Source organism: Pseudophryne corroboree, chromosome 8, assembly GCF_028390025.1.
Source record: "Pseudophryne corroboree isolate aPseCor3 chromosome 8, aPseCor3.hap2, whole genome shotgun sequence".
Taxonomy (NCBI): domain Eukaryota; kingdom Metazoa; phylum Chordata; class Amphibia; order Anura; family Myobatrachidae; genus Pseudophryne; species Pseudophryne corroboree.
In genome coordinates this window covers 245,089,691-245,114,890 of record NC_086451.1, presented here as the reverse complement: position 1 = coordinate 245,114,890, position 25,200 = coordinate 245,089,691, and the positions used below count along the sequence as shown (strand labels likewise).

Genomic DNA, 25,200 nt, shown 5'->3' with positions numbered 1-25,200 from the left:
TTGTTTCTTCACCGTCGACACTGAAGTCAGTGTCCGTGTCTGTGTCGACCAACTGAGGTAAATGGGCGTTTTTACAAGCCCCTGACGGTGTCTGAGACGCCTGGACAGGTACTAATTTGTTTGCCGGCCGTCTCATGTCGTCAACCGACCTTGCATCGTGTTGACATTATCACGTAATTCCTAAATAAGCCATCCATTCCGGTGTCGACTCCCTAGAGAGTGACATCACCAATACAGGCAATTTGCTCCGCCTCCTCACCAACATCGTCCTCCTACATGTCGACACACACGTACCGACACACAGCACACACACAGGGAATGCTCTGATAGAGGACAGGACCCCACTAGCCCTTTGGGGAGACAGAGGGAGAGTTTGCCAGCACACACCAAAAACGCTATAATTATACAGGGACAACCCCTTATACAAGTGTTTTCCCTTATAGCATTTTCACATATGTAATCATATCGCCAAATAAGTGCCCCCCCTCTCTGTTTTAACCCTGTTTCTGTAGTGCAGTGCAGGGGAGAGCCTGGGAGCCTTCCTCACAGCAGAGCTGAGCAGGAAAATGGCGCCGTGTGCTGAGGAGAATAGGCCCCGCCCCCTAAAACGGCGGGCTCTTCTCCCGGAGTTTGTGAGATCTGGCAGGGGTTAAATACATCCATATAGCCTCAAGGGCTATATGTGATGTATTTTAGCCATAAAAAAGGTATAATACATTGCTGCCCAGGGCGCCCCCCCCAGCGCCCTGCACCCTCAGTGACCGCTGGTCTGAAGTGTGCTGACAACAATGGCGCACAGCTGCAGTGCTGTGCGCTACCTTATGAAGACTGAAAGTCTTCTGCCGCCTGTTTCTGGACCTCTGGACCTCTTCAACTTCGGCATCTGCAAGGGGGGTCGGCGGCACGGCTCCGGGACGAACCCCAGGGTGAGACCTGTGTTCCGACTCCCTCTGGAGCTAATGGTGTCCAGTAGCCTAAGAAGCAAATCCATCCTGCACGCAGGTGAGTTTACTTCTCTCCCCTAAGTCCCTCGTAGCAGTGAGCCTGTTGCCAGCAGGACTCACTGAAAATAAAAAACCTAACTTAAACTTTTATTCTAAGCAGCTCAGGAGAGCCACCTAGATTGCACCCTTCTCGGCCGGGCACAAAAATCTAACTGAGGCTTGGAGGAGGGTCATGGGGGGAGGAGCCAGTGCACACCACCTGATCCTAAAGCTTTTATTATTGTGCCCTGTCTCCAGCGGAGCCGCTAAACCCCATGGTCCTGACGGAGTCCCCAGCATCCACTTAGGACGTTAGAGAAATAGATTTACCGGTGAGTAAAATCTTATTTTCTCTGACGTCCTAGTGGATGCTGGGGACTCCGTAAGGACCATGGGGATTATACCAAAGCTCCCAAACGGGCGGGAGAGTGCGGATGACTCTGCAGCACCGAATGAGAGAACTCAAGGTCCTTCTCAGCCAGGGTATCAAATTTGTATAATTTTGCAACGTGTTTGCCCCTGACCAAGTAGCAGCTCGGCCAAGTTGTAAAGCCGAGACCCCTCGGGCAGCCGCCCAAGATGAGCCCCCTTCCATGTGGAATGGGCTTTTACAGATTTAGGCTGCAGTAGTCCCACCGCAGAATGCGCAAGCTGAATAGTGCTACAAATCCAGCGCGCTGTAGTCTGCTTAGAAGCAGGAGCACCCAGCATGTTGGGTGCATCTAGGATAAACAGCGAGTCAGTTTTCCTGACTCCAGCCGTCCTGGAAATATAGCTTTTTCCGACGACACGTCTAATGTTCCTAGGAATGATTCTGGACACAGTCCAGAAAAGGATGTTTTCTCCCGGAGAAGAAGGCCAGGGAGTTATCCGAGCTAGTCAGGAACCTCCTAAAACCAGGAAAAGTATCAGTGCATCATTGCACAAGGGTCCTGTGAAAAATGGTGGTTTCTTACAAAGCGATCCCATTCGGTAGATTTCACGCAAGAACCTTTCAGTGGAATCTGCTGGGAAAATGGTCCGGATCGCATCTTCAGATGCATCAGCGGATAACCCTGTCTCCAAGGACAAGGGTGTTTTCTTCTGCGGTGGCTGCAGAGTGCTCATCTATGAAAGGGCCGCAGATTCGACATTCAGGACTGGGTCCTGGTGACCACGGATGCCAGCCTGAGTGGCTGGGGAGCAGTCACACAAGGAAAAAATTTCCAGGGAGTGTGATCAAGTCTGGAGACTTCTCTCCACATAAATATACTGGAGCTAAGGGCAATTTACAAGGCTCTAAGCTTAGCAAGACCTCTGCTTCAAGGTCAGCGGGTATTGATCCAGTGGGACAACATCACGGCAGTCGCCCACGTAAACAGACAGGGCGGCACATGAAGCAGGAGGGAAATGGCAGAAACTGCAAGGATTCTTCGCTGGGCGAAAAATCATGTGATAACACTCTCAGCAGTGTTAATTCCGGGAGTGGAAAACTGGGAAGCAGACTTCCTCAGCAGGCATAACCTCCACCCGGGAGAGTGGGGACTTCAGCGGGAAGTCTTCCACATGATTGTAAACCGTTGGGAAAAACCAAAGGTGGACATGATGGCGTCCCGCCTGAACAAAAAACTAGACAGATATTGCGCCAGGTCAAGGGACCCTCAGGCAATAGCGGTGGACGCTCTGGTAACACTGTGGGTGTACCAGTCAGGGTATGTGTTCCCTCCTATGCATCTCATACCAAAAGTACTGAGAATCATAAGAAGGAGATGAGTAAGAACGATACTCGTGGTTCCGGATGGGTCAAGAAGGACTTGGTACCCGGAACTTCAAGAGATGCTCACGGAAGAACCGGGGCCTCTACTTTTAAGAGAGGACCTGCTCCAGCAGGGGCCTTGTCTGTTCCAAGACTTACCGCGGCTGCGTTTGACGGCATGGCAGTTGAACGCCGGATCCTGAAAGGGCATTCCAGATGAAGTCATCCCTACCCTGGTCGAGGCCAGGAAGGATGTAACCGCAAAACATTTTCACCGCATTTGGCGAAAATATGTTGCGTGGTGTGAGGCCAAGAAGGTCCCTACAGAGGAATTCCAACTGGGTCGTTTCCTACATTTCCTGAAAACAGGACTGTCTATGGGCCTAAAATTAGGGTCCATTAAGGTTCAAATTTCGACCCTGTCGAATTTCTTCCAGAAAGAACTGGCTTCAGTGCCTGAAGTTCAGACGTTTGTAAAAGGGGTACTGCATATACAGCCTCCTTTTGTGCCCCCAGTGGCACCTTGGGATCTCAATGTTGTTTTGAGTTTCCTAAAGTCACATTGGTTTGATCCACTCACCACTGTGGAATTAAAATATTTCACATGGAAGGTGAAGATTCTATTAGCCCTGGCTTCAGCCAGGCGTGTGTCAGAATGGGCGGCTTTATCATATAAAAGCCCTTACTTAATTTTTCATTCTGACAGGGCAGAATTGAGGACTCGTCCTCAATTTCTCCTTAAGGTGTTTTCTGTTTTTCACATGAACCAACCTATTGTGGTACCTGCGGCTACTAGGGACTTGGAGGACTCCAAGTTACTTGACGTTGTCAGGGCCCTGAAAATATATGTTTCCAGGACGACTGGAGTCAGAAAATCTGACTCGCTGTTTAGCCTGTATGCACCCAACAAGATGGGTGTTCCTGCTTCTAAGCAGACGATTGCTCGCTGGATTTGTAGTACAATTCAGCTTGCACATTCTGTGGCAGGCTTGCCACAGCCAAAATCAGTAAAAGCCCATTCCACAAGGAAGTGGGCTCATCTTGGGCGGCTGCCCGAGGGGTCTCGGCTTTACAACCTTGCCGAGCTGCTACTTGGTCAGGGGCACACCCTGACTGAGGAGGACCTGGAGTTCTCTCATTCGGTGCTGCAGAGTCATCCGCACTCTCCCGCCCGTTTGGGAGCTTTGGTATAATCCCCATGGTCCTGACGGAGTCCCCAGCATCCACTTAGGACGTTAGAGAAATAGATTTACCGGTGAGTAAAATCTTATTTTCTCTGACGTCCTAGTGGATGCTGGGGACTCCGTAAGGACCATGGGGATTATACCAAAGCTCCCAAACGGGCGGGAGAGTGCGGATGACTCTGCAGCACCGAATGAGAGAACTCAAGGTCCTTCTCAGCCAGGGTATCAAATTTGTATAATTTTGCAACGTGTTTGCCCCTGACCAAGTAGCAGCTCGGCCAAGTTGTAAAGCCGAGACCCCTCGGGCAGCCGCCCAAGATGAGCCCCCTTCCATGTGGAATGGGCTTTTACAGATTTAGGCTGCAGTAGTCCCACCGCAGAATGCGCAAGCTGAATAGTGCTACAAATCCAGCGCGCTGTAGTCTGCTTAGAAGCAGGAGCACCCAGCATGTTGGGTGCATCTAGGATAAACAGCGAGTCAGTTTTCCTGACTCCAGCCGTCCTGGAAATATAATTTTTCAGGGCCCTGACTACGTCCAGTAACTTGGAATCCTCCAAGTCCCTAGTAGCCGCAGGCACCACAATAAGTTGGTACAAGTGAAAACCTGATACCACCTTCGGGAGAAAGTGAGGACGAGTCCTCAACTCTGCCCTATCCATATGCAAAGTCAGGTAAGGGCATTTTTATGACAAAGCCGCCAATTCTGACACATGCCTGGCCGAAGCCAGAGCCAACACATGACCACTTTTCATGTGAGATATTTCAAATCCACGGTTTTAAGTGGCTCAAACCAATGTGATTTCAGGAACTTCAAAACCACATTGAGATCCCAAGGTGCCACTGGGGCACAAAAAAGGGGCTGAATATGCAGCACTCCCTTACAACGTCTGCACTTCAGGCTGACATCCTTCCTGGCTTTGATCAGGATAAGAATGACTTCCTCCGGAATGCCTTTTTCACTCAGGATCCGGTGTTCAACCGCCATGCCGTCAATGCAGCCGCGGTAAGTCTTTAAACAGACAGGGCCCCTGCTGCAGCAGATCCTGTCTGAGTGGCAGAGGCCATGGGTCCTCTGAGATCAACTCCTGAAGTTCCAGGTACCAAGCCCTTCTTGGCCAATCCGGAACAATGAGTATAGTTCTTACTCCTTTTTTCCTTATTATCCTCAGTACCTTGGGTATGAGAGGGAGAGGAGGGAACACATAAACCGACTGGTACGCCCGCGGTGTCACTAGAGCGTCCACAGCGATCGCCTGAGGTTCCCTTGACCTGGCGCAATATCTTTTTTATTGAGGCGGGACGCCATCATGTCCACCTGTGGTCTTTCCCAACGGTTTACCAGCATTTGGAAGACTTCTGGATGAAGTCCCTATTCTCCCGGGTGGAGTCTGCTGCGGAAGTCTGCTTCCCAGTTGTCCACTCCCGGAATGAACACTGCTGCCAGTGCTACCACATGATTTTCCGCCCAACGGGGAATCCTTGTGGCTTCTGCCATTGCCCTCCTGCTTCTTGTGCCGCCCTGCCTGTTTACATGGGCGAGCGCCGTGATGTTGTCTGATTGGATCAGTACGGCTGGTTTTGAAGCAGGGGCCTTGTTTGGCATACGGCCTTGTAAAGGGCTCTTAGCTCCAGAAAATTTATGTGAAGTGAAATCTCCTGTTTGGACCACAGTCCTTGGAATTTTACTCCCTGTGTGACTGCACCCCAGCCCCGAAGGCTGGCATCCGTGTTTACCAGGACCCAGTCCTGTATTCCGAATCTGCGGCCCTCTAGTAGATGAGCCCTCTGCAGCCACCACCGCAGCGACACCCTGGTTCTTGCCGACCGGGTTATCCGCTGCTGTATCTGGAAATGGGACCCGGACCATTTGTCCAACAGGTCCCACTAGAAAATCCTTGCGTGGAACTTTCCGAATGGAATTTCTTAGTACGAAGCTACCATTTTTCCCAGGACTCGTGTGCATTGATGTACCGACACCTGTCCCGGTCTTAGGAGGTTTCGGACTAGAGATGACAACTCCTCGGCTTTTTCCATTGGAAGAAACTTTTTTCTGGTCTGTTTCCAGAATCATTCCCAGGAACAGAAGACGTGTCGTCGGGACCAGCTGTGACTTTGGAATTGAGAATCCAGTCCTGCTGTTGCAGCACTTCCCGAGAAAGTGCTACCCCCTTACCAACTGTTCCTTGGACCTCGCCTTTATCCGGAGATCGTCCAAGTACAGGATAATTAAAACTCCCTTCTTGCGAAGGAGTATCATCATTTCGGTCATTACCCATGGTAAAGGCCCTCGGTGCCGTGGATAATCCAAACGGCAGCGTCTGGAACGGATAGTGACAGTCCGGTACCACAATCTTGAGGTACTCCTGGTGAGGAGGGTAAATGGGGACATGCAGGTAAGTATCCTTGATGTCCAGAGAGACCCTGTAATCCCCCTCGTCCAGGATCGCAATAATCGCCCTGAGCGATTTCATCTTGAACTTGAATCTTTTGTTATATGTGTTCAAGGATTTAAAATTGAAGATGGGTCTCACCGAACCGTCCGGTTTCGGTACCACAAACATTGTGGAAAAGTAACCCTTTTCCTGTTGAAGGAGGCGTACCTTGATAATCACTTGCTGTGAATACAGTTTTTTGGATAGCCACCAACACTGCCTCCCTGGCAGAGGGAGTTGCCGGTAAGGCAGATTTTAGGAAACGGCGGAGGGGGGGAGACGTCTCGAATTCCAGCCTGTACCTCTGAGATACTGTTTGAAAAACCCAGGGATCCACCTGTGAGAGAGCCCACTGTGCGCTGAAAATTTCTGAGACGGGCCCCCACCGTACCCGGGTCCGCCTGAGCAGCCCCAGCGTCATGCTGTAGACTTACCGGACGCAGGGGAGGACTTCTGCTCCCGGGAACTAGCTGTGTGCTGCAGCTTTTTCCCTCTACCTTTTCCTCTTGGCAGAAAAGATGAGCCTCTACTCTAGCCCTCTACTTTTCTGGGGCCGAAGGGACTGTACCTGATAATACAGTGCTTACTTTTGCTGTGGGGTAGCTTGTGGCAAAAGTTTTGATTTCCCAGCCGTAGCTGTGGAAACGAGGTCTGAAAGACCATCCCCAAACAGTTCCACCCCCTTCTAGGGCAAACTTCCATGTGCCGTTTTGAATCGGCATCGCCCGACCATTGCCGAGTCCATAACCCCCGTCTGGCGGCAATGGTTTTACATAGCGCTTATTAGTGATGCCAGTCGGCAAATATCCCTCTGTGCATCACGCATGTATAAGACAGCGTCTTTTATATGCTCTATTTTCAGCAAAATATTGTCCCTATCTATAGTATAAATATTATCCGACAGGGAATCTGACCATGCAGCTGCCGCACTGCACATCCATGCCGAGGCAATAGCAGGTCTCAATATAATGCCCGTGTGTGTGTATATAGCTTTAAGGGTAGTTTTCTGCTTTCTATCAGCAGGTCCTTCAGGGCGGCCGTATCCGTGACGGTAGTGCCACCTTTTTTAATAAGCGTGTAACCGCTTTATCTACCCTAGGGGTTATTTCCCAACGTGACCTATCCTCTGGCGGAAAAGGGTATGCTGCTTAGAAATTATCAATTTCTAATCGGGGGAAGTCCACGCTTCCTCACACACCTCATATCAATTCCTCAGATGCAGGAAAACTACTGGTAGTTTTCTGTCACCAAACATAATACCCTTTTTTGTGGTATCTGGGGTATTATCAGAAATGTGTAATACATTTTTAATTGCCTCAATCATGTAACGGGTGGCCCTATTGGAAGGTACACTAGTCTCATCGTCGTCGACACTGGAGTCGGTATCCGTGTCAACATCTGTGTCTGCCATCTGAGGTAGCGGGCGTTTTAGAGCCCCTGATGACATGTGAGACGCTTGGATAGGCACAAGCTGAGCAGCCGGCTGTCCTATGTCGTCAAACCTTTTATGTAAGGAGTTGACACTGTCACGTAATTCCTTCCATAAATCCATCCACACCGGTGTCGACCCCGCAGGGGGTGACATCCCATTCACAGGCATTTGCTCCGCCTCCACATCATTATCCTCATCATACATGTCGACACAGCAGTACCGACACAGCACACACACAGGGAATGCTCTGACAGAGGACAGGACCCCACAAAGCCCTTTGGGGAGACAGAGGGAGAGTATGCCAGCACACACCAGAGCGCTATATATCACAGGGATATCACCTATAGAGAGTGTTTTCCCTTATAGCTGCATAATATATATATACTGCGCCTAATTTGTGCCCCCCCTCTCTTTTTAACCCTTTTCTGTAGTGCAGGACTGCAGGGGAGAGTCAGGGAGCGATCCCTCCAGCAGAGCTATGAGGGAAAATGGCGCCAGTGTGCTGAGGGAGATGGCTCCGCCCCTTTTTCGGCGGGCTTTCTCCCGCTATTGTAAAAGTTCTGGCAGGGGTTAATAAACACCTATATAGCCCCTGGGGCTATATATGGTGTCAGTTCGCCAGCCAAGGTGTTAATATTGCTGCTCAGGGCGCCCCCCCCCAGCGCCCTGCACCCATCAGTGACCGCTGTGTGTGGTGTGCATGAGGAGCAATGGTGCACAGCTGCAGTGCTGTGCGCTACCTTGGAGAAGACAGAAGTCTTCAGCCGCCGATTTTCCGGACCACCTTCTTGCTTCTGGCTCTGTAAGGGGGACGGCGGCGCGGCTCCGGGAACGGACGACGAGGTCGGGTCCTGTGTTCGATCCCTCTGGAGCTAATGGTGTCCAGTAGCCTAAGAAGCCAAAGCTACCACCACTTAGGTAGGTTCGCTTCTTCTCCCCTTAGTCCCTCGGTGCAGTGAGCCTGTTGCCAGCAGGTCTCACTGAAAATAAAAAACCTAACATATACTTTCTTCCTAGGAGCTCAGGAGAGCCCCTAGTGTGCATCCAGCTCAGCCGGGCACAGAAATCTAACTGAGGCTTGGAGGAGGGTCATAGGGGGAGGAGCCAGTGCACACCAGATAGTCCTAAAGCTTTCTTTAGATGTGCCCAGTCTCCTGCGGAGCCGTCTATTCCCCATGGTCCTTACGGAGTCCCCAGCATCCACTAGGACGTCAGAGAAATAAAAGAAAAATAAGTATAAGTGCTGCAGAGCTAGCACTCGTGCCTGTTGCTACTATGAGCACAGAAAAAACACTGAGGTACTCTGGGAATATGGAGGGGAGGAGAGTTACTAAATTTAAATATTCAGTGCCTTTGTTCTGCTAAAGCCGTCCATATCACCAAGAGTACTCCAGTGACCCCTAGTGGATGAAAAAGAAAAGTGCTGTATGATATTGGGAATTCAGAAAGTACTGAAGTAACTGTACAGATAATCGGAGCACATGAAAGTGTTTGGACTAGAAGACTGAAAAATCATTTTATGAAAAAAAAGTAAAGGATTTTCAGAAAGAGTCCAGTGTACAGTTGTAACAAACATCTTCTCTATTGCTTCAGTACTAAAATCATTAATGCTTGGTTATTCTTTTCTTCATGTTGGGGGGGGGGGCCCGATTCAATTGTACCCTCTGCAGCTAGCACTAGGGGGTGCAAAACAGAGCAATTCGATTGCTGCTCTGTTTAGACGCCTGTTAGCCAAGGGGCAGTCTCCTGAGCTGCAAGAAGAAAAGATTGCAAAGTCCAAAGGTTTAGGTGCCCAGACAAGAGTTTAAGCGCTCCAATCAGGACTTTAGACCAGATTAGCCCCATCTATTTAGGCACATATAAAGAAACGGGCACTCGATCACAGCAACAATGAAATTGCTGTGATAGCGTCCAAAAAATAGTAACAACAACTTAGTGTTAAAACATACAGACTTCTGTTCACATACCTGGACGGGAGCTGCTCTAAGTGCGAACAGTTCATTTCGTGCTCCTTTGGTGTAGCCATTCATATTAACCAGAATGTGGACTCCATCCTGATGTATACGATCTGCTGCTTTCCCATTACAAGGAATCTAGAAAGACAATCATATGTGCAAAATAATATCTGACTCAATTGATGTGTTTAATAAAGGGTTAGACAAATTTCTAGCCGAAAAATGCATCCAAGGATATACTCAGTAATAATGTATGATAGTATCAGGGTCAGTGAAAAAAAATCCAGTGCTTAGCAGTAGATCAAAACATTGGTTAAACTTGATGGACAAATTGTCTTTTTTCAACCTCGATAATGTAACTATAAACAGATTATAGGACACTGTATTACATTTAAGTTTGTAATCTACTGCTACATTTTCTCAATGCTAGCGCATTGCCCTCTGTAATAAGAGAAAAAAAGGTCTTCCAATTACTTTCATAAAATTATAGGGATTGGCAGATTGCATCGCTCGAGTTATTGCAGTCAACAATTCACTTTACCTGAATTTAATAATTTATGGATTATATAGTTTTCTGTGACTCTAATGTGGGACACTGGAAACACTGCGGCTAAGGAGTAAGGTGACAGGAGTTTGGGCACTTTTGAAATGGACTCCAAAAGCTCAAGCATGTCTAAACTATGACAGGCGCTACAGTAATTATTTAACACAGCCCTGATGAGAAAATAGGCTGTCCTGCCCCAATGTAAACTTTGCAAACTAACAACGCAATCCACTTGTAGATGCAGGCCAACATCTTAAAGACATGGCAAAAGACCAATAGGTCAAATGTTCTACACAATTCCTGGGTCCAGTAGATATAGGTCCTTAATGTCCCTATGACATCCAGAGAGCCCTCTTTCTCTGGAAACTTGTTCTGCCTTAAAGCCAGAATCACTATGTCCCAATTTAGATGAAATAACCATAGGCTGAAAATAGGTTTGGCTTCAAAAAGAGCAGTATGTAAATGAAAGGCGAGAAACGAGGATTTTATTAATGGCCTGTCTTGGAGTCTGTGGGGGACACTATGAACCTTAGATATAGTGGGAGCAGGATTCTGTGGCACCAAATTGTGAAGATTGAATTTCTCGTGCAGCACAGGCCACTCCTCCTCTATACCCCACAGCCCCAGTCCAGGCAGCCAGTTACGTGAACAAGTCCAAGAACCAGGAGAAGGAGGGGAGTAGAGAGATCGAGGGTATGGCACTCACATTCCAAGAACACTATGTACTACTGGAAGGAGAGCAAGAAAAGCAAAAACCCACTAGCCTGGGGCATTAGGGTGGGCGCAGAGTTTCCCCTACGGACACAAAAGGTATTTAACTAATAAGACAATAATTTTCTTTTCTTGTCTGTCCTGTGGAACACTGGGGACATTGGGAACCCTGGGACATCCCAAAGCTGGCCTACTAAGAAAGGAAATGCTCCTGTGATGCACATAAGAACCGACACCCCAAACTAGCATTTGCCGAGACAGGATCAGCACGAAATCCCGCCAGACGGGATCTCGGCGGTCAGAATACTGACACCGGGATCCCGACTGGCACAATCTCGACAGGGGGGGCGAGCGCAACGCAGTACACTAATTTAATCTCCCTCCATGGGTGTCGTGGACACCTACAGAGGGAGAAAATGTCGTGATTGTGCCGGTCGGGATCCCGTGTCGATATTTTGACCGCCGGAATTCCGTCCGGCGGGATCTTGACCGCATCCCGCTGAGTCAAAGGGGTTGAAGCTGTGAAACCAAGTTAAAAAAAAAAGTGTGATCTGCTTTGCAGAGGCACCATGCCAAACCACCCAAGAAGCCCATCCATAACGAGTGGAATGTACAGAGACCGAGGCAAGGACTGGAAGGTTCTCCAGCAGATTGATCAAATGAAGCCAGTGGGCCAAAATATATTTGAAGGCCAGCCAATCCAGAAAACTCGTAAAGAACAAACCGCTAGTTCGATTTGTATATGCCCTGTGTCCCACAAAAGGTACAGAAGCACAAACATCATCCATGGAGGACAGGTCCGGCAAGTCCGATGTCTTCAGAGAAGGAACTACAATTTCCTGATTGATGTGGAAGCTCAAGAGCACCCTAGGAAAGTAGCCAACACGCATACGAGGAACTGCAAAATCAGAAACTCGATGAGCAGAAACTATGGCTAACAAAAAAAAGTCTATACTCTCCGTGTCTACAGCCTCCAGTGTCCTCTAGTGGATGAAAGAGAAAAAAAAAAAAAGTCTTCCACGTAAACCAACAAAGGCTCAAACAGACATTTCTAAAAAAAAAAAAAAAAACTTGCAAGACCACCATAAACTCCCGAGTCACTGAGGGAAAAATGGGAGGCTGTAGAAGAGCGTACCTTCATAATTTGCCCCACCTTTCTCTGGAAGGTAACTTACAGCGAAGACCTATATATTAAGGGAAGAGATCTAAGCTTGACTGTATTAAAAACAAGAGATCCTTGAGTCAGGCTCTAATCTGAGCAACAACTGAAAATAAGATTTTACTCACTGGTAAATCTATTTCTCGTAGTCCGTAGTGGATGCTGGGAACTCCGAAAGGACCATGGGGAATAGCGGCTCCGCAGGAGACTGGGCACAACTAAAGAAAGCTTTTAGGTCACCTGGTGTGCACTGGCTCCTCCCACTATGACCCTCCTCCAAGCCTCAGTTAGGACACTGTGCCCGGACGAGCTGACATAATAAGGAAGGATTTTGAATCCCGGGTAAGACTCCTACCAGCCACACCAATCACACCGTATAACTCGTGATACTATACCCAGTTTAACAGTATGAAAACAACTGAGCCTCTCAACAGATGGCTCAACAATAACCCTTTAGTTAACAATAACTATGTACAAGTATTGCAGACAATCCGCACTTGGGATGGGCACCCAGCATCCACTACGGACTACGAGAAATAGATTTACCGGTGAGTAAAATCTTATTTTCTCTGACGTTCTAGTGGATGCTGGGAACTCCGAAAGGACCATGGGGATTATACCAAAGCTCCCAAACGGGCGGGAGAGTGCGGATGACTCTGCAGCACCGAATGAGAGAACTCAAGGTCCTCCTCAGCCAGGGTATCAAATTTGTAGAATTTTGCAAACGTGTTTGCCCCTGACCAAGTAGCAGCTCGGCAAAGTTGTAAAGCCGAGACCCCTCGGGCAGCCGCCCAAGATGAGCCCACCTTCCTTGTGGAATGGGCTTTTACTGATTTAGGATGCAGCAGTCCAGCCGCAGAATGCGCCAGCTGAATTGTGTGATTTTAAGAAACTCAACACCACGTTGAGATCCCAAGGTGCCACTGGAGGCACAAACGGGGGCTGAATATGCAGCACTCCTTTCACAAACGTCTGAACTTCAGGTAGTGAAGCTAGTTCTTTCTGGAAGAAAATCGACAGAGCCGAGATCTGTACCTTAATGGAGCCTAATTTCAGGCCCATAGTCACTCCTGCTTGTAGGAAATGCAGAATTCGACCTAGTTGAAATTCCTCTGTTGGGGCCTTTTTGGCCTCACACCAAGCAACATATTTCCGCCATATGCGGTGATAATGCTTTGCAGTTACATCTTTCCTGGCTTTAATCAGCGTAGGAATGACTTCCTCCGGAATGCCCTTTTCCTTCAGGATCCGGCGTTCAACCGCCATGCCGTCAAACGCAGCCGCGGTAAGTCTTGGAACAGACAGGGCCCCTGCTGCAGCAGGTCCTGTCTGAGCGGCAGTGGCCATGGGTCCTCTGAGATCATCTCTTGAAGTTCCGGGTACCATGCTCGTCTTGGCCAATCCGGAACCACGAGTATTGTTCTTACTCCTCGTTTTCTTATTATTCTCAGTACCCTTGGTATGAGAGACAAAGGAGGGAACACAAACTGACTGGTACACCCACGGTGTCACTAGAGCGTCCACAGCTATCGCCTGAGGGTCCCTTGACCTGGCGCAATATCTCTCTAGTTTTTTGTTTAGGCGGGACGCCATCATGTCCACCTGTGGTCGTTCCCATCGATTTACAATCAGCGTGAAGACTTCTGGATTAAGTCCCCACTCTCCCAGGTGGAGGTCGTGCCTGCTGAGAAAGTCTGCTTCCCAGTTGTCCACTCCTGGAATGAACACTGCTGACAGTGCTAGTACGTGATTTTCCGCCCATCGGAGAATCCTTGTGGCTTCTGCCATTGCCATCCTGCTTCTTGTGCCGCCCTGTCGATTTACATGGGCGACTGCCGTGATGTTGTCTGACTGGATCAGTACCGGCTGGTGTAGAAGCAGGGATTTTGCCTGACTTAGGGCATTGTAAATGGCCCTTAGTTCCAGAATATTTATGTGTAGGGAAGTCTCCTGACTCGACCATAGTCCTTGGAAGTTTCTTCCCTGTGTGACTGCCCCCCAGCCTCGAAGGCTGGCATCCGTGGTCACCAGGACCCAGTCCTGTACGCCGCATCTGCGGCCCTCTAGAAGATGAGCACTCTGCAGCCACCACAGCAGAGACACCCTGGTTCTTGGAGACAGGGTTATTAGGCGATGCATCTGAAGACGCGATCCGGACCATTGGTCCAACAGGTCCCACTGAAAGATTCTGGCATGGAACCTGCCGAAAGGAATTGCTTCGTAAGAAGCCACCATCTTTCCCAGGACCCGCGTGCAGTGATGCACCGATACCTGTTTTGGTTTCAGGAGGTCTCTGACTAGAGATGACAGCTCCTTGGCTTTCTCCTCCGGGAGAAACACTTTTTTCTGGACTGTATCCAGAATCATACCCAGGAACAGTAGACGTGTCGTCGGAACCAGCTGTGATTTTGGAATATTCAGAATCCAACCGTGCTGGTGTAGCACCTCCTGAGATAGTGCTACTCCCACCAATAACTGCTCCTTGGACCTCGCCTTTACTAGGAGATCGTCCAAGTACGGGATAATTAAAACTCCCTTTCTTCGAAGGAGTATCATCATTTCCGCCATTACCTTGGTAAACACCCTCGGTGCCGTGGAGAGTCCAAACGGCAGCGTCTGGAATTGGTAATGGCAATCCTGTACCACAAATCTGAGGTACTCCTGGTGAGGATAGTAAATGGGGACATGCAGGTAAGCATCCTTGATGTCCAGGGATACCATGTAATCCCCCTCGTCCAGGCTTGCAATAACCGCCCTGAGCGATTCCATTTTGAACTTGAATTTTTTTATGTATGTGTACAAGGATTTCAAATTTAAAATGGGTCTCACCGAACCGTCCGGTTTCGGTACCACAAACAGTGTGGAATAGTAACCCCGTCCTTGTTGAAGTAGGGGCACCTTGATTATCACCTGCTGGAAATACAGCTTGTGAATTGCCGCTAGCACAGCCTCCCTGTCTGAAGGAGTAATCGGCAAGGCAGATTTTAGGAACCGGTGGGGTGGAGACGCCTCGAATTCCAGTTTGTACCCGTGAGATACTATTTGCAGGATCCAGGGATCCACCTGTGAGCGAGCCCACTGATCGCTGAAATTTTTGAGGCGGCCCCCCACCGTACCTGGCTCCGCCTGTGGAGCCCCACCGTCATGCGGCGGACTTGGAAGAAGCGGGGGAGGACCTTTGCTCCTGGGAACCTGCTGTTTGTTGCAGCCTTTTTCCCCTACCTCTGCCTCTGGACAGAAAGGACCCGCCTTTTCCACGCCTGTTTATCTGAGTCCGAAAGGACTGTACCTGATAAAACGGCGCCTTTTTAGGCTGTGAGGGAACATGGGGTAAAAATGCTGACTTCCCAGCAGTTGCTGTGGAAACTAGGTCCGAGAGACCATCCCCAAATAACTCCTCACCCTTATAAGGCAAAACTTCCATGTGCCTTTTTGAATCTGCATCCCCTGTCCACTGGCGAGTCCATAAGCCTCTCCTAGCAGAAATGGACAATGCACTTATTTTAGATGCCAGCCGGCAGATCTCCCTCTGTGCATCTCTCATGTATAAGACTGAGTCTTTTATATGCTCTATGGTTAGCAGAATAGTGTCCCTGTCTAGGGTGTCAATATTTTCTGACAGGGAATCTGACCACGCAGCGGCAGCACTGCACATCCATGCTGACGCAATAGCTGGTCTAAGTATAATGCCTGAGTGTGTATATACAGACTTCAGGATCGCCTCCTGCTTTCTATCAGCAGGTTCCTTGAGGGCGGCCGTATCCGGAGACGGTAGTGCCACCTTTTTAGACAAACGTGTGAGCGCTTTATCCACCCTAGGTGGTGTCTCCCAACGTGACCTATCCTCTGGCGGGAAAGGGAACGCCATTAGTAACTTCTTAGAGATTACCAATCTTTTATCAGGGAAAGCCCACGCTTCTTCACACACTTCATTTAATTCTTCTGATGGGGGAAAAACTACGGGTAGTTTTTTCTCCCCAAACATAATACCCTTTTTAGTGGTACCTGGGTTCATATCAGAAATTTGTAACACCTCTTTCATTGCTTCAATCATGCAACGAATGGCCTTAGTGGACATTAGACTAGACTCATCGTCGTCGACACTGGTGTCAGTATCCGTGTCGACATCCGCGTCTGCCATCTGAGGTAGCGGGCGTTTTAGAGCCCCCGATGGCCTTTGAGACGCCTGCACAGGCACGAGCTGAGAAGCCGGCTGTCCCGCATTTGGCATGTCGTCAAATTTTTTGTGTAAGGAGTCGACACGTGCACGCAATTCCTTCCATAAGTCCATCCACTCAGGTGTCTGCCCCGCAGGGGGTGACATCCCTTCTATAGGCATCTGCTCCGCCTCCACATTATCCTCAAACATGTCGACACAGCCGTACCGACACACCGCACACACACAGGGAATGCTCTAACAGAGGACAGGACCCACAAAAGCCCTTTGGGGAGACAGAGTGAGAGTATGCCAGCACACACCAGAGCGCTATATAATGCAGGGACTAACTGAATTATGTCCCCTATAGCTGCTGTTATATATACTGCGCCTAAATTTAGTGCCCCCCCCTCTCTTTTTTTTACCCTTTTCTGTAGTGTAGACTGCAGGGGAGAGCCAGGGAGCTTCCTTCCAGAGGAGCTGTGAGGGAGAAATGGCGCCAGTGTGCTGAAGGAGATAGCTCCGCCCCTTTTTCGCTGACTATTCTCCCGCTTTTTTATGGATTCTGGCAGGGGTAATTATCACATATATAGCCTCTGGGGCTATATATTGTGGTATTTTTGCCAGCCAAGGTGTTTTTATTGCTGCTCAGGGCGCCCCCCCCTAGCGCCCTGCACCCTCAGTGACCGGAGTGTGAAGTGTGTATGAGGAGCAATGGCGCACAGCTGCAGTGCTGTGCGCTACCTTGGTGAAGACTGATGTCTTCTGCCGCCGATTTTCCGGACCTCTTCTTGCTTCTGGCTCTGTAAGGGGGACGGCGGCGCGGCTCCGGGACCGAACACCAAGGCCAGTTCCATGCGGTCGATCCCTCTGGAGCTAATGGTGTCCAGTAGCCTAAGAAGCCCAAGCTAGCTGCAAGCAGGTAGGTTCGCTTCTTCTCCCCTTAGTCCCTCGCTGCAGTGAGCCTGTTGCCAGCAGGTCTCACTGTAAAATAAAAAACCTAATTATATACTTTCTTTTTAGAAGCTCAGGAGAGCCCCTAGTGTGCATCCAACCTCGGCCGGGCACAAAATCTAACTGAGGCTTGGAGGAGGGTCATAGTGGGAGGAGCCAGTGCACACCAGGTGACCTAAAAGCTTTCTTTAGTTGTGCCCAGTCTCCTGCGGAGCCGCTATACCCCATGGTCCTTTCGGAGTTCCCAGCATCTACTAGGACGTCAGAGAAATAGGCATTCCAGATTTGGTGATAAATCTGAGCCGAGGCCTTTCCGAACGCTAACCATGGTACCGAAGACTGGATCAGGAAACCACTGACTTTTAAGATGGATGTTTCAATAGACACCATCGAAGCGAGATGGGCAACATCTGGATCAAGACACGGACTCCGAGATAGAAGATCCGGTTCAGAAAAGGAGACGCTAAGGAAAGTCCACTAACAGGCCTAGACATCTGCTTACCAAGCTTGGCACCGCCAATCAGGAGCAACGAGAATGCCTGTGCCACCGTCCAGTGTTAGCTCTACCCTCGGTACTGTAGTATCGAAATTGGAGGAAAAAAGGTAGAGGAGCAGAAAGTCCCAAATCATTGATAGTGCATCCACTAGGTAGTCCCCTGGTGACAGAGCCGTACTGAAGGAGCTTGTAGTGATGTCAATGTCCGGATGAGCCAACAGTGAACTAGCATCTGAAACATGTCGGAGTGAAGAGACCACCCTCCTGAGTGAACATCCTGGCAGCTTAGAAAGACCAGGCCACTTAGGAGAGCATCACGAGTGCCATCCTGATGATTTATGTAAACGACCATAGTCTCGTTGTCGGACTGAACCTTGACTAGTTTGCTCACCAGAAGCTGTTTGGCCAACTGCCCAAAGTATGTTTATGGGGAGTATGGATTCCTGAGCTGACCAATGACCCTGAAACGTGCGATGACCGGTCACCACCGCCAGCACCGAAGACTGGCGTCCGTGATGAGGATGACCCAGTCCTAAACCAGGACGGGTCCCTGGTCCAAATGAGGGCCGTGGAGATACCACAGTAAGCAGTGTTGCAACTCCCTCGGCAGAATCAACGTCTGGGACTTGAGAGAAGCATGGGTCAGTTCCACCTGGACAGGAGCTGTATGGAATGGAATTGGTTGTACTCCATGTGAACAGTGGCAACAAGTTTGCCCAGCACATGCATGCAGGAGTAGATAGTTACTCGGCTGAGACGCAGGAAGGAGCGGGTGGTATGCTGAGGCAAGATCCTTCTGTACTGGGGAAGACACAACCGCTGTAGTCGAGTCTAGAAAGGCGCCTAGATGGAGCATTTCCTATAGTGGAAAGATGGACGACTTCCACTAATTGAACCACCTGTGGAACTACAGAAGGTCAAATGTAAGCTGGATGCGAGTCCGAAGGACAATGGGAGAATGAGCCAGAAGGAGCAAAACTTCCAAATGGGGAAGAATTTCAACACCCTGGTGTTGGACACTAAGCCGTTATGGTCATCACTTGGTTAAGATACGAGGGGGCCGTAGAAAGACCAAAAGGCAAAGCCCTAAACTGGAATTGATCCGCATGCAACACTGATGATCCCCCTAAATGGGAACTTGCAATGATGCATCCTGGATATCCAGGGAAGCCATTAATTCCCCCAGCTCCAATGCTAGGATGATTGAACAAAGGGATACCATCCACAAGATACAGATTGAGCAATTTCAGGATGGAGGATGCAATTACCGGCGAATCGCGTAAATTTTTCGCCCGTTTTTTAATTCAACACAATTCGACAGTCGAATTCCGGCAAGTGGGTGCCGGAATTCAATAAAAAACGAATTCGACAGTCCCGCTGTCGAAAAACGGGCGATTTGACGGATTTTGATTAGAAAAAAAAAAAAACCGGGGAAAACCCCCCCAAAAAATTGCGTGGGGTCCCCCCTCCAAAGCATAACCAGCCTCGGGCTCTTCGAGCCGGTTCTGGTTCTAAAAATCCGGGGGGAAAACGGACAGGGGATCCCCCGTATTTTTAAAACCAGCACCGGGCTCTGCGCCTGGTGCAAAAAAATACGGGGGACAAAAAGTGTAGGGGTCCCCCGTATTTTTTACACCAGCATCGGGCTCCACTAGCTGGACAGATAATGCCACAGCCGGGGGTCACTTTTATACAGCGCCCTGCGGCCGTGGCATTAAATATCCAACTAGTCACCCCTGGCCGGTTTACCCTTGGGGAGTGGGGACCCCTTCAATCAAGGGGTCCCCCCCACCAGCCACCCAACGGCCAGGGGTGAAGCCCGAGGCTATCCCCCCCCCCCCCATCCAAGGGCTGCGGATGGGGGGCTGATAGCCTTGAGAAAATTGAAAGAATATCGTTTTTTCCCAGTAGTACTACAAGTCCCAGTAAGCCTCCCCCGCAAGCTGGTACTTGGAGAACCACACGTACCAGCATGCAGGAGAAAACGGGCACGCTGGTACCTGTAGTTCTACTGGAAAAAAAATACCCAAATAAAAACAGGACACGCACACCGTGAGAGTAAAACTTTATTTCACACATGTCGACACACACATACTTACCTATGTTCACACGCCGACCTCTGTCCACTTGTCCAAGTAGAATACACGGTGTACCTGTGAATAAAATTATACTCACCTGATCCAGTGTCCTGTGGTCTTTTATTATAATCCACGTACTTGGCAAAAAAAAAAAAAAAAAAAAAACCGAACACCCGGACCAGGCGGCTGGGGGTGGCTGGGGGGGGTCCCCCTTGATTGAAGGGGTCCCCACTCCCCCAGGGTACCCCGGCCAGGGTTGACTAGTTGGATATTTAATGCCATGGCCGCAGGGCGCTGTATAAAAGTGACCCCCGGCTGTGGCATTATCTGTCCAGCTAGTGGAGCCCGATGCTGGTGTAAAAAAATAAGAATTTACTCACCGGTAATTCTATTTCTCGTAGTCCGTAGTGGATGCTGGGAACTCCGTAAGGACCATGGGGAATAGCGGGCTCCGAAGGAGGCTGGGCACTCTAGAAAGATCTTAGACTACCTGGTGTGCACTGGCTCCTCCCACTATGACCCTCCTCCAAGCCTCAGTTAGGTACTGTGCCCGGACGAGCGTACACAATAAGGAAGGATTTTGAATCCCGGGTAAGACTCATACCAGCCACACCAATCACACCGTACAACTCGTGATATGAAACACAGTTAACAGTATGAAACAATAGAGCCTCTCAACAGATGGCTCAACAATAACCCGATTTAGTTAACAATAACTATGTACAAGTATTGCAGACAATCCGCACTTGGGATGGGCGCCCAGCATCCACTACGGACTACGAGAAATAGAATTACCGGTGAGTAAATTCTTATTTTCTCTGACGTCCTAGTGGATGCTGGGAACTCAGTAAGGACCATGGGGATTATACCAAAGCTCCCAAACGGGCGGGAGAGTGCGGATGACTCTGCAGCACCGAATGAGAGAACTCCAGGTCCTCCTCAGCCAGGGTATCAAATTTATAGAATTTTGCAAAGGTGTTTGCCCCTGACCAAGTAGCAGCTCGGCAAAGTTGTAAAGCCGAGACCCCTCGGGCAGCCGCCCAAGATGAGCCCACCTTCCTTGTGGAATGGGCATTGACAGATTTTGGCTGTGGCAGGCCTGCCACAGTATGTGCAAGCTGAATTGTACTACAAATCCAACGAGCAATAGTCTGCTTAGAAGCAGGAGCACCCAGCTTGTTGGGTGCATACAGGATAAACAGCGAGTCAGATTTTCTGACTCCAGCCGTCCTGGAAACATATATTTTCAGGGCCCTGACAACGTCTAGCAACTTGGAGTCCACCAAATCCTTAGTAGCCGCAGGCACCACAATAGGCTGGTTCAGGTGAAACGCTGACACCACCTTAGGGAGAAACTGAGGACGAGTCCTCAATTCTGCCCTATCCATATGGAAAATCAGATAAGGGCTTTTACATGATAAAGCCGCCAACTCTGACACTCGCCTGGCTGAAGCCAAGGCCAATAACATGACCACTTTCCACGTGAGATATTTCAGATCCACGGTTTTTAGTGGCTCAAACCAATGTGATTTTAAGAAACTCAACATCACGTTGAGATCCCAAGGTGCCACAGGAGGCACAAATGGGGGCTGAATATGCAGCACTCCTTTCACAAATGTCTGAACTTCAGGTACTGAAGCTAGTTCTTTTTGAAAGAAAATTGACAGAGCCGAGATCTGTACCTTAATGGAGCCCAGTTTTAGGCCCATATTCACTCCTGCTTGCAGGAAATGCAGAAATCGACCTAGTTGAAATTCCTCTGTTGGGGCCTTTTTGGCCTCGCACCATGCAACATATTTCCGCCATATGCGGTGATAATGTTTTGCCGTAACATCTTTCCTGGCTTTAATAAGCGTAGGAATGACTTCCTCCGGAATGCCCTTTTCCTTCAGGATCCGGCGTTCAACCGCCATGCCGTCAAACGCAGCCGCGGTAAGTCTTGGAACAGACAGGGGCCCTGCTGCAACAGGTCTTGTCTGAGCGGCAGAGACCACGGGTCCTCTGAGATCGTCTCTTGAAGTTCCGGGTACCACGCTCTTCTCGGCCAATCCGGAACCACGAGAATTGTGCTTACTCCTCGCTTTCTTATTATTCTCAATACCTTTGGTATGAGAGGTAGAGGAGGGAACACATAAACTGACCGGTACACCCACGGTGTCACTAGAGCGTCCACAGCTATCGCCTGAGGGTCTCTTGACCTGGCGCAATACTTCTCTAGTTTTTTGTTTAGGCGGGACGCCATCATGTCCACCTGTGGACGACCCCATTGATTTACAATCATTTGGAAGACTTCTGGATGAAGTCCCCACTCTCCCGGGTGGAGGTCGTGCCTGCTGAGAAAGTCTGCTTCCCAGTTGTCCACTCCCGGGATGAACACTGCTGACAGTGCTAGTACATGATTCTCCGCCCATCGGAGAATTTTTGTGGCTTCTGCCATCGCCGTCCTGCTTCTTGTGCCGCCCTGTCGATTCACATGGGCGACTGCCGTGATGTTGTCTGACTGGATCAGCACCGGCTGGTGTAGGAGCAAGGATTTTGCTTGACTTAGGGCATTGTAAATGGCCCTTAGTTCCAGAATATTTATGTGAAGGGCAGTCTCCTGACTTGACCATAGTCTTTGGAAATTTCTTCCCTTTGTGACTGCCCCCCAGCCTCGTAGGCTGGCATCCGTGGTCACCAGAACCCAGTCCTGTATGCCGAATCTGCGGCCCTCCAGAAGATGAGCACTGTGCAGCCACCACAGAAGAGACACCCTGGTTCGTGGAGACAGGGTTATTAAACGATGCATCTGAAGATGCGATCCGGACCACTTGTCCAACAGGTCCCACTGAAAAATTCTGGCATGGAACCTGCCGAATGGAATTGCTTCGTAAGAAGCTACCATCTTTCCCAGGACCCGCGTGCAGTGATGCACCGATACCTGTTTTGGTTTTAGGAGGTCTCTGACTAGAGAAGACAACTCCCTGGCTTTCTCCTCCGGGAGAAACACTTTTTTCTGGGCCGTGTCCAGAATCATTCCCAGGAACATTAGACGTGTCGTGGGGACCAGCTGTGACTTTGGGATATTCAGAATCCAACCGTGCTGGCTCAGCACTTCCTGAGATAGTGCTACTCCCACTAACAACTGTTCCTTGGATCGTGCCTTTATTAGGAGATCGTCCAAGTATGGGATAATTAAAACTCCCTTTTTTCGAAGGAGTATCATCATTTCCGCCATAACCTTGGTAAATACCCTCGGTGCCGTGGAGAGTCCAAACGGCAGCGTCTGGAATTGGTAATGGCAATCCTGTACCACAAATCTGAGGTACTCCTGGTGAGGATGGTAAATGGGGACATGCAGGTAAGCATCCTTGATGTCCAGGGATACCATGTAATCGCCCTCGTCCAGGCTTGCAATAACCGCCCTGAGCGATTCCATCTTGAACTTGAATTTTTTTTATGTATGTGTTCAAGGATTTCAAATTTAAAATGGGTCTCACCGAACCGTCCGGTTTCGGCACCACAAAAAGTGTGGAATAGTAACCCCGGCCTTGTTGAAGTAGGGGTACCTTGATTATCACTTGCTGGGAATACAGCTTGTGAATCGCTGCTAGCACCGCCTCCCTGTCTGAGGGAGCAATCGGCAAGGCGGATTTTAGGAAACGGCGGGGTGGAGTCGCCTCGAATTCCAGCCTGTATCCCTGAGATACTATTTGAAGGATCCAGGAATCCACCTGTGAGCAAGCCCACTGATTGCTGAAATTCCTGAGGCGGGCCCCCACCGTACCTGGCTCCGCCTGTGAAGCCCCACCGTCATGCGGCGGACTTGGAAGAGGAAGCGGGGGAGGACTTTTGTTCCTGGGAACCTGCTGTTTGCTGCAGCCTTTTTCCCCTGCCTCTGCCTCTTGACAGAAAAGACCCTCCTTTTCCCCGCTTGTTTTTCTGGGACCGAAAGGACTGAACCTGATAAAATGGCGCCTTCTTAGGCTGTGAGGGGACATGGGGTAAAAATGCTGACTTCCCAGACGTTGCTGTGGAAACTAGGTCGGAGAGACCATCCCCAAATAATTCCTCCCCCTTATAAGGCAAAACTTCCATGTGCCTTTTGGAATCTACAGAGAAAAAGGTAATGAGACTGCGCTGAATTTGATGAATACAACAATGTTGGTATAATAATTAAAACAGTTTTATTCCTAAAATTGGTACAGTAGGTATATATTAAAAACTAGATTAAAAAAATAAAAATAAAAATAAAAAAATTAGGTACATGTCAAAAACAGTAGGTATAATTTCTAATTTTCAAATAGACATTCTAAGGGGTTACCCAATTCGCCAGGTAGAGAGAGTAGAATTTGTGGAGATTTATGCAGTGACCGTTCCAGATATTTTTCCCTGTAATGTTCTAGTCCAGCTTAAACAACAGTCTCAGAATTAAGCAAGGTCCAATGGATGGACTATTTACCGTTAGAGGGTAATGTACTCCGGAATCTTTGGTGGAGAGCTCCTCATGCGTTACGGTTGGTACAGTCCTTTATGTAGTACTTGCTATATGCAGTCTGAGAATTTGGAAAGGCCGTCTGGACAAAAATTTGGGGAATGGTTCGGTCCTCCTTCAAATCAATTCCTGGCGAGGGTCCCTGGTTCACCTGACGCGTTTCGCTGCAGTTAGCTGGCAGCTTTATCAAAGGTATCCACAGTTAAGACATGTGGGGTTTATATACCCCCTCTAATATGGTGGCTAATTAGCCCCTAGAGGCACCTGATTGTACAATTACATGATCACTTTGGAACTAGATGTATAAAATTGGAGCAAGCTTATAAGCTGAGACAGACCTACTTCATATGGGATATAGTAGACAACAAATGTGTAAATTATTCATAAAAACCAAGTTGGTTGAAGGTTTTTTTAATAAATAAATAAAGTAAGGGCAAACAGGAAGTATGCTAAGAAGCGGTAACCAATGAGTGGGTTTGTTGTTAAGCATGTTGTCATGGAAATAACATTGACAGCTTTTGTTATTGGTGGGGGAACATAATGAAGAGCGGTGCTGGGATTACGTATTTCCCAGTAAGTGTTCCGATCACGTGACTTGTGTGTCACGTGATCGGAGCTTTGTATTTTGTTAATCTAGTTTTTAATATATACCTACTGTACCAATTTTAGGAATAAAACTGTTTTAATTATTATACCAACATTGTTGTATTCATCAAATTCAGCGCAGTCTCATTACCTTTTTCTCTGTGCATTACATACGGGAGTGACTTCCCTTTTCCCGAGACTGCAGCTTGGCGAAACATCTCATACCCGAAGCGCCCGAGCACCCCTGGGCAACCAATCTTTTCGCCTTTTGGAATCTGCATCTCCAGTCCACTGGCGAGTCCATAAGCATCTCCTAGCAGA

General features: G+C 49.0%; 1 protein-coding gene across 5 annotated transcripts in view; it reads right to left on the bottom strand.

Annotated features, from left to right (window-relative positions):
* The window catches only part of OGT (O-linked N-acetylglucosamine (GlcNAc) transferase), a 430,584-nt gene that overhangs the window by 88,279 nt on the left and 317,105 nt on the right, over positions 1-25,200 (bottom strand). For all 5 annotated transcript variants that reach the window (XM_063937159.1, XM_063937158.1, XM_063937156.1 and 2 more), the window contains one exon: positions 9,735-9,860. In XM_063937159.1, the coding sequence (XP_063793229.1) occupies positions 9,735-9,860 (126 nt within the window). The remainder of the gene's footprint in view (positions 1-9,734; positions 9,861-25,200) is intronic.